Below are 16049 nucleotides of genomic sequence, written 5' to 3'. Positions count from 1 at the left end.
TCTTAGAATACTTCCTGATATTTACTTTGACATATAATGTCATGGAATATAAGTGTATTTATGGACTGTTGGCCCCAAGAGACATCCCCAACTTCTCCTCCCACAACTCCCACCAACCCCAAGGAAGAGAACATAAAAACAAATGTCTATTGTTTTAGCAGCTTTATTTTATCAGAAATATTTACCTAACACTTGCCTTCATGCTTGGCTTTCCATGCTTGATAGGACAGGCAAAGGCTGAGTCTCTTGGTTTCGTTGATCTATCTTCTCTAGGACTTGAATGGCAAAGTTGCATAGTAGACAGTGTATTGGACTTGGAGTCAGAAAGATCTGAGTTCAAATTCTAGCTCATTCACTTACTAGAGATGTAGCTATGAGCAAGTTCTTTAATCTCTCTTTGCCTGTATTTTCTCATCAAAAAAAAAGAAGAAGAAGGAAGAGGAGGAAGAGGAGGAGGAGGACCTGGCCCTTCTGGCTTTGTTGATCCTTTCTTTCTTGAAATCTATTATTCTATGACATCAGGTAGGGGTGTAAAAACATCAGAATCACTCCACTTTAACCTATATTGTGGATATCCTTAAACTTCCTGCCTTTGAGCCTAAGAAAGGAAAGAGAACATGGAAAAAGGTCCTTTGGAAGAGTCAACATCCACTGAGAGTAACTGGGGTAAATTTAAAGTCTTCATTCTTATTTCCCTCAAATGCAACCTTGAACTCTATTCCTAGAACTCCCTGGTTCTGATAGATGAGATTTTACCTTACCTTTCTGGGAACCAGGCCTTCACAGCACTTCCCAGCCATACCCACACCATGTCCCTCTCCCTTCTATCCCCTCTTTCTAGCTCTTTTTTATGCATTGTCTTCTCCCATTAGAATGTAAGCTCCTTGAGGGTAAGGACCATCTTGCCTGCATGTATTTGAGTCCCCAGCTCTCAGCACCATTTCTGGAATGTGGTAAGTACTTAATGAATCCTTTTTTTCCCCTCTATCTATGTTCTAGATGTTCACTCTCCTCACCAATTAACAAATTACAAGTCTCCAAACAACCAGTATCCCAGACCTCAAAGTATCCTAGAGAATTCAACAAATAAGCTGTCTTGGAACTGGAGCATTATCAAAGACAATACTGTTGCCCATAATCACCCAGGTGTAACAATGACATAAAAAATTGAATTAAAAAATTCTAATGGCTGTTGTCATGCTGAATACTCCTCATCTCTAAACTATAAACTATAGAGACAATAGCAGAAGAAATCAAAACCATGTGGCAACTGGACAAAGAGTATACATTCCCAACATCCTGTCTGCTACTAGAATTGTCCCAAAGATACTTCCAATGAGCCTGACAAGTATCAAATCCTGATACTTTTATTCAATCACAAAAAAAAAAGCAATAATGTTATCTGCCTGTGCAACAGTCCAGTGAAAAAAGAATAATAACCGTAGCACATTTTAAAAGTGGAGGCCTAGGGTAGTTTTGATTTGCCCAAGGCCTCACAGGTCATCAGAATTAGAGGTAAAATTTAAATTTAGCTCCTTTGACTCCTGAGCTCTTTCCTTCTTTCCTTTCAAACTTGCTAACAATAGCAGGATAGTGACATCACAGGATTCTTTTTATCTGAACTCTATCAAATATAAGATGAGAAGAATGCGACAGTAGTCATAACTGACATTTATAATATGCTTTGTTCAAAAGAGCTACATATTTATTCTCTCATTGGGTGGGACAGGGCTGAACAAAGGTTTCTTTGAGTAGTTTTGATCCAGAGCCCACTCTTTATGTTTGAACCATAGTGGGTTTCATGCTTGAGCTTCTCTTTCAGTTTTTTAAGTATCAGTGTTGATTTTAGTAACCTATTTAGAAAGTTTATTTCTAGTGACATCTAGTGACTCTGTGTAGCAATGCAAAGAAATCTGGGGTCTGATTTAAAGTAGGCTTTCTCCAGCTCAAAATGTGTGTACCTTAACAAAAATGAGAGAATTCGGATTTTTTTTTCAAAATGAAATCAATTTAAGCAAGTGACTTCACATGTTTTGGTTTCAGGTTAGCCCTCATTTACAAAATGGGGAGAATATTTGCTCTTCTTGCTCTGCTGATGTGTTGTGGTTGTGAAGCACTTTGGGAGAGAAGTGCATCATTTCCTTTCTGTTAAGGAATGAATATTCAGATATAACTAAGTGGCTGTTGTTTGAGGGTGGAGGATGAGGGAGAGATTTGACCCCTCCTCTGAAGAAGCAGAGGGAACCAATACAATATAAGGAAGATAATGGGTCACATATAACTTCAATTTGTTGGATTTGAGGAGATGCTTTTGTTTGTTAATTTGTTTGAAAAGAAAACAAAACTAGAATCTGGGATTTTGAGTTAAAATCACCCTTTAAATACTACCTTGCTCTAACGAACCATATATATTACACAGCTATCCTTTATTTTTTTAAAACAACTCAGCAAAAAAAATTCTGGTTGTTGGACATGTTTCAGACATACATCAAACAGCCCCCCCCAATTTTTAAAAACAAAACAAAACAAAAGCAAAAGACAAACAAAAGAGCAACTTCATAGACAAAGGGAAAAAATAAATACCTCTTATCTTTGACCTTTTAACCATCTCATACAAAAAAACTATTGTACTGCTTAGAGCAGGCACACACACACACATGTTATTGGAATGCTAGAAATAAGATTTGTTGTTGTCTTTTTTTTGTCATCTATCTATCTCTTCCTCTGTCCAAAGATTACAAAGAAAGGACAAAATTTTAAAAAGTCCTCAACAACAATGATAATGATTAAACTCTGAACATAACTTCCTATGTTGAAGATTCACTGAAAGGTCTAAGAGCCAGGATCCCTGGCTGCAGGGGTCAATGACAGTTGAGCATCAGGTAGGCTACCCACGTCATCCCTGCATTGATCAGTATGATGGGAGATCAGTTATAAGCCTTTCAGAATGGAATCCTTGGGGCAGGTGGTTGCCATGACAACTGACAACAGCTTTGGGGGTGTTGTTTTGATTGATTCAAGGTTCAGAGAGGTCTGTTGCAAGGAAAAGACATTGACTTGCTCCTAACTCATCATTGCCCTAGGAATGACGGACAACAGTAAGTGACATCTTTCTCACTATGTCATACATTGCTAATCTCTTTTCCCAGATAATAATGGCCCCACTCTTCTTCAGGGACCTCACTGACTTCTTCACCCCTCAGTCTTTTGTCCTCATGAAAGGAAAGCTTTTGGGAAGGAGTCATACTGTAAGATCAAAGTTTGTAGGACTAGGAGAAATCTGTAGTTTATCTAATTGATTTAACTGAACAGTAATCTATTGAGCATTTAGTATATAAAATGCCCTGTAATAAGAGTTGTAGATATGTTGACAACAATAAGAAATAGTACCTGCCCTTAATTTATAGATGAGGAAACTGAAGTCTAAAGAAAGTGACTTCTCCAAGATTACCCAGGATGAATGGAAGGTGGAAATGAACACATTACCCTCTGATGCTATATCCATAGTACCATAGGGAATGAAAACACAGCAATCTGCCTCACAGTGGACCCAGAAAAATTGTTGGACTTAACAACCAGCAGGACCCTTGTCTAAACTGTAGAAAAGTTTAAATTGGTCTTTGGAACCCTCACGGTTTGGTTCCTGTCCACTGTTACCCTGCTTGTTCTCCTGCACCCAGTGTGTCCAGTGCCTTCACGTTAACCTTCAGCTGCCCGACATATTCCATCGTGGTAAATCACCCAAATCTGTGGTAGTAGCATCATGAGCCTTTTACGATCTATTACTCCATCCTTTTCTCCTAGCAGGTCTCAGGACTTGGCTCTTTGGTACCCCCATATCTGGCTTCTTTCTACCATCTCCTCTTACCGCTAGGCTTCCACTTCACTCTAAGCAAAGAAGGCACATCTTATTTCCTTTTCCCTAAAAATATCACAACCCTGTTTTTAGGTATCTTACTACTAACCATTAGAGAAAAAACATAAAGGTTAAAAAGGAGACAAAAAGAAAAGCTGGAGCAATATTTACGTTTTACTGTATTCCTATGTTCTTTATAGGTAGAAAACCAAGCCTTGCTTTGCTATTTACTCCTTCATCTATCTGAATCCTTTGAAGTCTTCCTTCATTCTATTCTCCCTCATTTCTCTACCCCAATTCATCAGCTGAGGTGATCTCAATCCTAAAATTTCTGTTGCATTTTTTTCTAGGTCCTCTCCTTTCTATCCATAACATTTCTCCTTTCATCACAGTTATCTATGTACGTGTTCTTCACCTGTCCTTACTTTACTTAGTAGAGTGTAAATTCCTTAAAGGCACAGATTGCATTGTATCTATATTTATATCCCTGGTGCCTAGTTCAGAGAGTTGCCCATAGTAGGCATTAAACATGCTTGCTAAATTCTCTATCTTATCCTGTCCTTTCATGCCTGGCTTAGTACTAGGTCAGACTCTTAAGTTTCTAGCTAATGTAAACTCACTTCGACAATGCTGGAGGATTATGACTCCCATGTGTTGGGAGAGGAAGTTTGTATGTTTGTGATTGTACTTTTTGAAGTAAATATTTCTATAAAATTTTTTTAAAAAGGCAGCACTCTTGGGTTTCTTAGATTCCTTCAATTCTTAGCTTTGTATATGGGGGTCCTGATCTGGTAGTAAGTACCTCTCCCTCCTTCTTTTATTCTTCCCTCCCCACCAGCTGAGTTCTTCTCTTGGGTTTTGAGTTGAAATATAGAACATTTATAGCCAGAATGATGCTAAACAAATCCAAAGTTTAAGATGAAACTTCTGGGAAGGGCTAAGAATTATAATGTAGGTATTTGTAAAGTATGTAGGTATTTATTTCTTTAAAAATAAAAATGTATACACATAGGTACAGACTTTTTTTCCTCAAAGAATTATCTGACCTGCTGTCTAAAGTTGTTATCTTAATACTTTATAGTGTCGTATATCTCAGTCATGCATGCCCCCCCCCAGCAAATGCATGGGTGTTTGATATAGGATAAAAATAACAAGCCAATGGGTCCTGAAGACAGTCACTAATTCCCATGGAAAGATGTGCAGAAAGTAGAAAAAAATACCATGCAATTGCCAAAGGCCACATTCCTTCACATAAGATTATATAGTAGAGGGGATTAAGAGACATATAGGACAAGAGAAATGTAGAAATTCAGGAGCGGGATGGGGGAAGGAAAGCACCTATAGGCACACAGCAGGAATGAGTTATCATCAGCTCCTGCTTCCACTCAAAAAGTCTACAAGAACCAAAGGCCCTTCCATTGGTAATGTGACCTAGTGGCTTGAGTTATTTTTGAGAGATGATAGTGGGAGGCACAACAAGGAATCTTGGGTGAACTAATTACATTTCTGCTCACAGTGATAGGAGTCCTTAGAGTCTACCCATTTGGGTTTGGGGTGGAATCTGAGAAGCAGCCTCTAACCTCTGTAATTCTAGAAAGACTAGGAGTTCCTGGTTGGAGATTTGCTTATTTTAATTCATTAGCAGGTATGGGAGTTGGGGCAGGGGTGAGGGGTGGGGGGAGGATCAGGGAGCCAGGCATCTGATCTCTCTCAGATTAGGAGGAGTTGCTATAATTGATGACTGATAGCTCTTGTCTGAGAGTGTAGTTCTGAATGATTCCCTATTTCCCTATTTTTAATCCACCAGGATATTTGGAGAAAAGTAAGTACCTTTGTGGAAAAAAAAAAGAAGTGGAAAAGGCATACTCATATTTCACCTTAATAAAACACAGTTAGGTTTGTAAATTTTTACATAGACCATGTGGCAATGAGAAGCTAACTAGTGTCATCTAGTTCTCATCAGTGCCACCTGGTGTCATCTTTCCCAAATGACAGATTCTTTTTCTTAATTGAATCACTACATTTTGAATAATGAACTAAAAAAGAAAATACTATTAATACCTAGCATTTATATAGCCCTTTAAGGTTTACCAAGCGTGTTGCAATAATCACATTTAATCCTCACAGCAACTCTGGGAGGCAGCTGCTATTATTATTTTACGGGTGACAAATCTGGGCCAGACAGAGGTTAAGCGATTTGCACAGGCTGGATTTGAACTCAGGTCTACCTAACTGTAGATCAAGGACGCTATCCAACCCTTAAATATCCATTGTTATGACTATAAATTTTGAGAAGCCGTGTAGCATAGTATATAAAAAATTGACCTGACTTTAATTCCTTCCTGCCTCTGACCCATGACCCATATTGGCTAGATGAATGTGAATACCTAACCTCTTGATGCTCCAGAATACTTTCTAAAGACTACAAATTAATAGAATTATGTAATGTCATCTATACTTGTAGAGGAACTTACTACTGATGAAATCGCAGGTCTAATCAAACAAGAAAAAAGACTCTTCAGTTGACAGTATAAAGGGTTGAACTCAAAACCATCCAACTTGAAATTAGAATGCAGTACCATCAAAAGGGCAGCCAGGTGGGCTCTAGTGGAAAGAGCGCTGGTCCTAGAGTCAGAAACACTCATCTTGAGTTCAGATCTGCCCTCAGATCACTTACTAGCTGCATGATCCTAAGCAACTCACTTTTAATCTTCTTTGCCTCCGTTTTCTCATTTGTAAAATGAGCTGGAGAAAGGAATGGCAAACCACTCCAGTATTTTTGTGAAGAAAACCCCAAATAGCATCACAAAGAGTTGGACATGACTGAAACAAATGAACAAAAACCACCAAGACGGAATCATCTCTCAGTTAGGATCAAAGGACTAGGTTTTTCTATAAACATGATTCACTCAAGATTAAAATATTGTCTTTTTTTCTCCCACAAAAATGGATACTTTAAACAAACAATTAATAGACAGCTTGTTATCTTAAAAATATGCCTGAACCTTATAAAACATTGCCAAACACAAAATTTTAAAATAAAATCAAACCTTTAAAAACAAAGGGTATAATTCCATACCTTTATGATAGCTACTTATCCAATTACCACATTTCAATCTAGTTGAATTCTGAGACTTTATAGAATATCCCTTTGTGTTTCACTCCATTTATCTTTTTAATGCTGGTAGGTGATAAAGATAAAGGTGGATAAAGCAATGAGCTGGGAACCAGGAAGACCTGAGCTCAAATCCAGCTTCAGACACTTACTAGCTTTGTGACCCTGGGAAAGTCACTTAACCTCTGTTTGCCTCAGTTTCCTCAAATGTAAAATGGGGGTTTTACTCTTCTCTCTCTACATTCTATATTATACCATATTATCCCCATGTAAAATGGGGATAATAACATCCCCTATTTCTCAGGGTTGTTGTAAGGATATATTTGTAAAGTGCTTAACACAGTGCCTGGCATAGTAGATACTTAATAAATGCTTATTTTTTGCCTTCTTTTTCTTAACTTTGAAAGTTCTTCCTGTGCATGAATTCATAGCTCTTGAGCTTTGAGGTTTCAAATAAGCTTATGATGAAATAATTGCCATCAAGGTGTATTTCTTCATCTGACAGCGACTTCCTTAGTTAACTAATTAGTAAGCATTTGTTAAGTATCTTCTATGGCTCAGGCACTATGCTAGATGCTAGGGACACAAAAGATAGCCATGAAACAATAGCCATCTCCAATGTATGAACATATATGCATACATACATATATGTATGTGTGTGTGTGTATGTGTATGTGTATGTTGAATCCAAGGTGATTTCAATGGGCCACTTGGAGTTAGGGGAATTAGAGAGGGCCTTTTGCAAAGGAGGCATTTCAATTGAATCTTAAATGTGGTTAGATAGTCAAGAAGTAGAGGTGATGAGAGACCTCATGCCAGACATGAGAATCAGCTAGTACAAAGTCTTGGAGATGGGAAATGAAGTGCCCTTCCTGCATGAAGAAGAGTAAGAAAGCCAGTTAGACTGATCAGTAAAGGGTGTGAGAAAAGGAATATTGCATAATAGGGCCCAAAGGGTAGGTTGGGGCCAGGTTGTGAAGGGCTTTACATGTCAAGAAGAGTTCATATTAGATTCTAGAAATAGTAGGAGGTAAACTAGAGCTTATTGAGAAGGGAAGGATAAATTGTATTTTAGGAAAATAATGTTGGCAATTTTATTTATGATGGAGTAGAGTTGGGAGAGACTTGAGGCAAGGAAAGCAACTAAAAGATGATTTCAATAGCTGAGGTGAGAAATGATAATGACCTGAACTAGGATGGTGACCATGTGAATGGAGAGAAAGGGATGGATGCAAGGGATTGTGGAGGTAGAAGTGTCAAGATCTGGCAAATATGGGGGTTGAATGAGGAGTACACTATAATAGTGTCTACCTCTGACTGCTCATAGCTAATCAAAGAAAAGTCTTTTTTACTATTCTACCTTCCCTAGTTTTCTCTTGCTTCTTTTCCAAAATTTGTCAAAAGCCGAAAGAAATTATAATCACGTTGGAGTATCTTGACAGTGCAAATAGTGCAAAAACCTAAACTGTTTCCCCCGTCCCCACCCCAGTCAAAAAGGAGGGGTTTTCTATTCTTAAAGAAGAGGAAAAACCCCCTCTCTTCCTAAAAAGCATTCTAGAGCTAACCAGATTAGATGATACTTATAATACAAACCCTTAAGATAAAAATAATTTACCCAAATCTCCCAAAAAAAGCCTCTATATTCAGAAAATTGGCTCAAATAAAAGCTACTTTCTATTAGATGGACTTTCCCTCTTTCTACCAAACATTACTTTGGGGAAAAAAAGTCATGACTAATACAGAGAACTTAACAGAACTTTCAGAATGAGATTTACTCTAACTTTGTGAAAAGCTTATATTTTTCTCAATGATCCAAAGTCTTCCCACTTTAACCAAGTTTTGTCTCTTTCTTCCTTAGATAGCGATCTCCAGTCCTTGAAGGCCAGTGTGAAATGGCGTCATGTGGTGAGTAAAATTTTGTGGAATAGTGCTTTGTCAGGAATTGTTTGGAAAATATATGGTAGAATAGAATTTGTTCTTGTCTTAGAACATGATTCCCATAATCACTGTTTAATGTCTTCTTCATGTGCATAGATAGATGGAGATGGAGATGGAGATGGAGATGGAGATGTAGACATAGACATAAACTGAGAGATAGAAACACATGAGAAAAACAAAGATCCTTTGGTTCTATATGACTTCCAAGTCTTTTCTCTCTCCAATGCAATTACTGAGCCTCCTCTTTCATCCTTGACAATGAGCTTGACCACCACTAGCCCACATTCACCCCAAAAAGTAAGAAGAATAAGGAGAACTAGAGGAAAATGTTTAGGTAAGAAATACCCAACCCAGACTTCAGTCTGCAAGTTTTGGGATGGCATTCTACCTCACCTTTTCCTGTTAGAGCCCAAGGCTCCTTGGCTAATACAGAAGACATACGAAATAATTTCTGCCAGTACATCTTTAAAGTTTCACCACATGACTTTCTGTTTGCATTGTAAGGAGTTATTAAGTGATATAAAGAATTTATATATATATATATATATATATATATATATATATACACATATATATATACACATATATATATTTTCTTCTTCCTCTGTACACCCCATAGAACATAAGTTCCTTGAGGATTGGGGGCTGTCTCATTTTTGGTTTTGTATCTCCAGATCTTTATATAGTGTCTGGCATAGTAGGTGTTTAATAAACATTTGTGAACTAATTGTATACAGTAGTTTCATAATGAATGTTTATTGTATCAGAGTGAATTGAAAGCAACAGATTTTATTGCCTAGAAAATACTGCACCCTCCCATCCCTCTTGATCCAAAAACTACACAATTTAACTCTTGATATTCGCTGAATAGTAATGTTCTCTATTTCATCTGTGCAGATCCTGCCTCCTCAACAAGATTTTAAATTCCTAGAAGGAGAGATGGCATCTCATACTTCATTTTTGGGTCCTCTGGCACCTAGGATCCCAGTGGCTTTAAAAATGCCTATTAACTATGCCACCCTATAATTTTTTAGCTGGAAAGTTTTTGTCATCCTGGCTGGAATTTTACTTTGTTTTACATTCAAGTTTCCTTTCATATTGAATAGAGTTCTTTTTCCAGGAGTCAGGAAAACCTGGGTCCAAAATCCAGCTGTAGATCATTCATTGTTATGTGATCCTGATCCTTGATTTTCTCATTTGTAAAATGGGGGGAAGGGCAGGGATTATAACTTAAAGCCACATTGTACTTTAAAGTTTGCATCTTATTTCAGCCTTCCCACAATCCTGGAATATTGGACGATATTACAATTATGATTGTACCAATTTTACTGAGACTGCCACAAGTAAAGCAATTTATCGAGCCACACAGGTATTAAGCATCATAGACAAGGCTTGAACTCAGTCCTTGATGACTCTAAGTCCAGTACTACCCAGTATGCCATACTGGACTAGCTATTCAATACCACACTACCTATCTTCTAAGGTTATTTTGAAGGAAATGTCTTGCAAACCTTAAAATGGTATATAGCATCAATTATTTTAACAACAAAAATAATAACTGAGATTTTATATAACTACAAAGTGTTTTATACCTATTAACTCATATGGGGCTTCACAATAACCCTATGACATCCATACCACAAATGTTATTATGATTCCCATTTTACAGATCAACAAACTGTCTCAGAGAGGTTAGATGACTTGTCTCTAGTCAACCTACAGTAAGGATGCTCTCTCAACAGTCTCTAAGAAAGGAAAAATAGCTGTTCTTTGTGTGATAACCAATGCAGTTAATTAATTTGATTTTTTCTGCAACTTGCAGGAAAATGTGAATAAAGACATGTGGGATACTTTCTGTAAACTGCTGGGTCATCAGACTATGATCTTAGCAATAAATTCCAGGTATGTGATGACTTTTCATTTCACACCAGACATAAAAACAACTTTTCTTTCCTGGACTCTCACACATGCTGTTGGCTCATTTGCTATGTCTAGTTCCAGTGACTGAAAGAAAGGAGAAACAGATAGAAGAAGATAGAGCAGGGGTGTGCTGACAAATCTTTAACAATCAACTCCTCAAAAAAAATGTATATACAACATACTTTTAAGTTTGAGCTGTATCTCTAACCTCTTCTCATCACTTTCTTAAGTCTAGTCAATCAGCAAAACAATAAGGCAAGCACTAATTTGTAATATGCCCATTTCCAAGGTATAAATGTCCACACTGGAAATTTAACAATTGCCTGGTTTGAGCTGGTTCCAGAATACCCTTGATACTGATCTTCAAATTTAATAGCAATGAGCATAATGTCTTACACTTGAGTTGAAGAAAAATTAATCACACATGTACAAGTGTGCATCTCTTTATGTGTGTTGGTGGTGAGGAGAGGATAATTATTGAATGTGTTAAAAAAAACTTTATGGTCTTTTGTTAGCTGAAAACCACAGTATGAGTCAAACATACGACGTGGCAACCAAAATAAATGATGTGAAATTAGTTTGCATTATTGAAAGTATAGGGATAGGACATAGCAGCACTATCTTCTTCCATGATCCTACCACATTTGGAATATTGTGTTTAGCTCTTGGCACTGCACTGAAAACAGAAAAACCAGAGCAATTTCAGAGCAGGGGAACCATCGTGGTAAGAAGATTCAGAACTATCTGGAAAAATTAATTTTTAAAAAATCATTTCCACATTATTCCAATCTGAATTCTTTGAAGTCTAGCCTAGTTTCTTCCCCCTGGGTCTCGAGCTTATGGACCCATACTGATTTGTTTGAAGCTCTTAGCGCATGAATGGCCAAACAGCAACATTAGAACCAAATGAGATTTTTCTGAGATATATGAGAACTTGAAGTAAGTACAAAGGAGGAAATACCATCACAAATTATATTAAGTTAATGAAAAATACTATTTTTTTCTCTTTTGGGGAGCAATCAGGGTTAAATTACTTACCCCAGGGTTACATAGCTAGTAAGTGTTTGATAATGGATTTGAACTCAGGTCCTCCTGACTGCAGGGCAGGTGCTCTATCTACTGCACCACCTAGCTGCACCCTCCTCCCATCCTATTTTTATAAGAAAGTAAGATTTCAAGTGCAAATGAGCAATACAAACATTGTCAGTTGTATTCAATAAAATCACTGTGTTAGGCAGACCAGTTTCAAAAACAAAACAAAAGATCATTTATCTTATTTGCTTGTTGGAGATGAATGAATTTTGTCTCCTCGGTCTGGTTGCTTCTGGTTTTATAGTATTTTGGTTAGAAAAACAATTCTATTCCGAGCTGCAAACTCTTTCCAAGTCACTGTGTGCAGATAGGCAGGTTGTCCTCACCTGAGGGACAAAGACCCTGAGCCCATCCCTGATACCAAAAGCTCTCTGATGTGACTGCAACAAATGAAAACAACTGGAAAAAAACTCAAAGTTTGCAGAGAATGTGTGGATCAAAAGCAGAAGAAGCAAAGAAACCATGCAAAACCAAAGGCGCTTAAAAGAACTGATCCAAGGGGCAGACAGCCAGGCATGAGGTGGCTTACTGGGCAAAACTCTCTTCTTCCCTGGCCAAGTTTTCCCCCTACTTCTTTCTACTATTTCTGAAAGTCTCCTATTCAGGATTAATTTTGGGGAACAAGCATTTGCTTATTATAATATTATACAATATGATATGATATGATGTAATATAACATGACATGACATACTATGATATGATATGATGTGATATAACATAATGTAATAATATAATAATAAAAACCTCTAGGAAAGTAAGGTAATCTCAATCATTCACTTATTTATGTGAAATATTTTCAACAGATTACTCTAATTCTATTACTTAACAGAGACCAGTTGCATTGCTCAACTACATTTAAAGCAACTTGATTTTGATGGTTTGTTGTAGAGATATTTTTGGTTTTGTTTTGGTTTTTTGAAACTAGGTCTTGTCCAGACTAGAGGAGAAATAATCACTCATAGGCCTGCTCAAAATTCTGGTTGGCATAAGTGCCTTAGCCTGCTCTGGACTGACCGGGCTGGTTGGCCCATTCTTAGGCAGCCTGGTGGCCCTCTGCTCCCAAGGGCTCACCATAATAGCACAAGACTTAGTGTAGACACCTGATAGGCTTTACTGTAGCTCAGAACACCTGAGTTCAAGCAATCCACCAGCTTCATCCTGTCTGGCCTCAGGAATTAGGGAGTCCAGCTTTTATGGAGTATTTCTAAGAAGTATGCCTTATATTAAATCAATCACTTTTGCATTACATATGGTAGGCTCTTAAAAAAAGTTGAGTGGCTATTGGCAAATGATTTTGTTGAACAGGAGTAGGTTACTCCTTTCTTTGTCATTCAAAGAAGGTTATACTTCAGGTCACAACCCTACCCCATAAATGAGTTTGTCCTGATCCTCAGTTGACCATACTAACAGAATAAAAGTGACCAAATGCTCTGTTTCTCCTCCTAGCTATGTGGATCCCTTAGAGCAATTTGATACCCAGTTGAAGAAAACACAGGAATGCTTTAAAAATGTGTTCTCCATGCCTGACATAGAAATACTAAAACAAAGGCAGATGAGTCGAGATGACTTAGAAGACATCGAGGTAGCGTTCTATGCTATTCATTTACTGTGGGTGGACAGAGAAATGGACGAGGGGGAAAAAGACATGCGTTCTACTACCATCTCGGCCACAAACTAAGTGACCATTGGCAAGTCATTTAGTCCTCTGGGCCTAGTCTTCCTTAATTGGGAAAGATGGGGCTTGGGAAGAGGCAGGCTGCATCCAGACGATCCCTTCTAACGCCAAAGTCCTAGAAACCACAGAGGCCCTTCATTCCTTTCACCAGATGTCGTTCTACTTCCCTTTTCCAGAATCATTCTCTTGGTGTCCACCTTTCTTCTTGGGCTGAGAGGACATCTGGCTTCTATTCTCACATGTGGCTTAGACAAGGATTGATGGTCACCAAGTACACTGCCCCAAGTTCTCCTCACTAAGAGAGGAAGATGGATCTATTAGTGAGTTCTACATGGCAAGGGCACGGGGCCAAGGGTGCTGGATTTTGAGAATGATGTGGGTTCAAATTATATTGTTGTTGAGTCATTTTTCCATCATGTCCAGCTCTTTGTGACCCCATTCAGGGTTTTCTTAGCAAAGATACTGGAATGGTTTACCATTTCCTTCTCCAGCTCATTTCAAAGATGAGGAAACTGAGGCAAACTAGGGTTAAGTGATTTGCCCAGGGCCACACAGTTAGTAAGATGAGTCTTCCTGATTCCAAGCCCAGCACTCTATCTACTGTATCATATAACTGCCCCAAATTACATATCGTTTATCAAATAATAACCATATATCAAGGGAGTGATGTAGTGCAGTAGATAGGGCACATGGTCTGGAATCAGGAAGAACTGAGTTCAAATCTGACCTTAGTCATTTACTAGCCACGTGACCCTGGATAAATCACTTATTCTCTGTCTCAGTTTTCTCATGTGTAAAATGAGGATAACATCACCTAATATGCAGCGGTATTGTGAAGATCAAACAAAATAATGTTTGCAAAAGGCATTTAGCACAGTTCCTGGCACACAGTAGGCACTATGTAAATGCTTATTTCCATTCCAAAATCCTGGCTCTTATTATCATTATCATATATCTCTGGGCCTCAGTTTCCTCACCTGTAAAATGAAAGGGTTGGACTACATGATTTCTGAAGTCCCCCCCAACTCTAAATGTATTATCCAGTGAGTTTACAATTCCCACTGAGTGATTGGAGAGGAGAGGGACGATGAAAAGGGGACTATGTGGATGGAGGAGAGTTTGGTGGTAAAGTGGATGCACAGGAACAAGCTAATTAATGAAAAATGTTTAAGATGATTGGAGTGGGAGCAGAAAGAGGTGGCCTGGGTGAGAAAAGACAGTTCTTTAGTCCTGTTTCTTCAGTATCAGTATCCAGTGTCAGGCTTATGTCTTAGGCTCACCTATTACAGGAAAGGTGATATTGGCATCAACATCTCCTCCACTTGAAGATAATGTTATCCCTGGATCCCAACTCCTGCCCAGATTGTGATGAGTACAAATTCATTGATGGTGGGATTTTGCCTAAGGCCAGCTCATAATTCTGGTTTCCTTTTCTCTCACAGCAACTCTATCAAACTATTTTAACCACCTTTGAGGACACACTTCTGATCTTGATATCAAAAGACCTCTACAAGCTACAGCTCTTAAGGGTAAAGTAGGCAACCCTAGGAAGGGTGGTTTCTATTTAGATCTTGAACTGAAATTAAAAGTTTATATTCCTGTCATGTGTCCAGGAATCTAGACATATTTCTGTTGTTATCCTCTGTCTCCCTTTCCCTTTCAATTTTCTGGTGGTGATTCTCATCATCTCTAGAATTGGGTAGCAAAAAAAAAAAGGTTTAGTCTCTTCTATGGAAATGGAAAACAAGCCCTTGTTTTATGTCCCACCTGTGACAAATCCTAGGGGATGCTAGGCTACTTACTAAGCCTCTCAGGGCTTTGTGACTAAGACTCATTTGCAGAGAAGGTGGTAACCTGCCTTGGGAGAGGTGTTTCCTTACCTGGGAATTCCCTATACAGTACCAAGAAAATCATGAATCCAATACCTATCCCTGTGGAAAGATGAATAGAAATACTAAAAAACAAAAATTAATGTCTCTGATCCTTCAAGTAGAACAATGGTCCTGTTAGTGGTTACTGATACTAGAACTAATATATACTCTTTTAATATGTGTATATAAGCTTGCTTTAAGGAGTTAGGAGTAGGGATATTCCACAATGTAATCTGCAGTATTTTCCTATAATAAAGAACCCCCCTTATAATGGCACTCCAATTATATCATCATTTAAATGTAAGTCTCTTGAGGGTGGGGACTGCTGTTTTTCATCTCTGTATATACTGTGCTTAGCACAGTGCTTTACACACAATAAGTGTTTAATAAATGTTAGTTGAATTGAATAAACTTGAATAATAACTCATTTATTATCAAACACTTTGTGTTTTACAGAGGACTTTCATCATTTTAGGACAAACCCATAAGAGAGGCAGCTAAGTATTAATAGCTCTGTTTTATCAGTGAAGAAATTGAAATTTGGAAAGAGGCTAAGGGGCTTGCTAAAAATCACACTGCTCA

General features: G+C 38.0%; 1 protein-coding gene across 1 annotated transcript in view; it reads left to right on the top strand.

Moving 5' to 3' along the window:
* Positions 1-2992: 2992 nt before the first annotated feature.
* The window catches only part of MROH9 (maestro heat like repeat family member 9), a 73510-nt gene continuing 60453 nt past the window's right edge, over positions 2993-16049 (top strand). The window contains 5 exon segments of the mRNA XM_078154551.1: positions 2993-3098; positions 8830-8876; positions 10732-10811; positions 13368-13503; positions 15039-15125. Of these exon segments, the coding sequence (XP_078010677.1) occupies positions 3086-3098; positions 8830-8876; positions 10732-10811; positions 13368-13503; positions 15039-15125 (363 nt within the window). The 5' untranslated portion in view covers positions 2993-3085.

This window comes from Phascolarctos cinereus, unplaced genomic scaffold, assembly GCF_003287225.1.
Source record: "Phascolarctos cinereus isolate Bilbo 61053 unplaced genomic scaffold, phaCin_HiC Scaffold_5;HRSCAF=322, whole genome shotgun sequence".
Classification (NCBI taxonomy): Eukaryota; Metazoa; Chordata; class Mammalia; order Diprotodontia; family Phascolarctidae; genus Phascolarctos; species Phascolarctos cinereus.
This window is presented reverse-complemented; position numbering and strand designations above follow the sequence as displayed.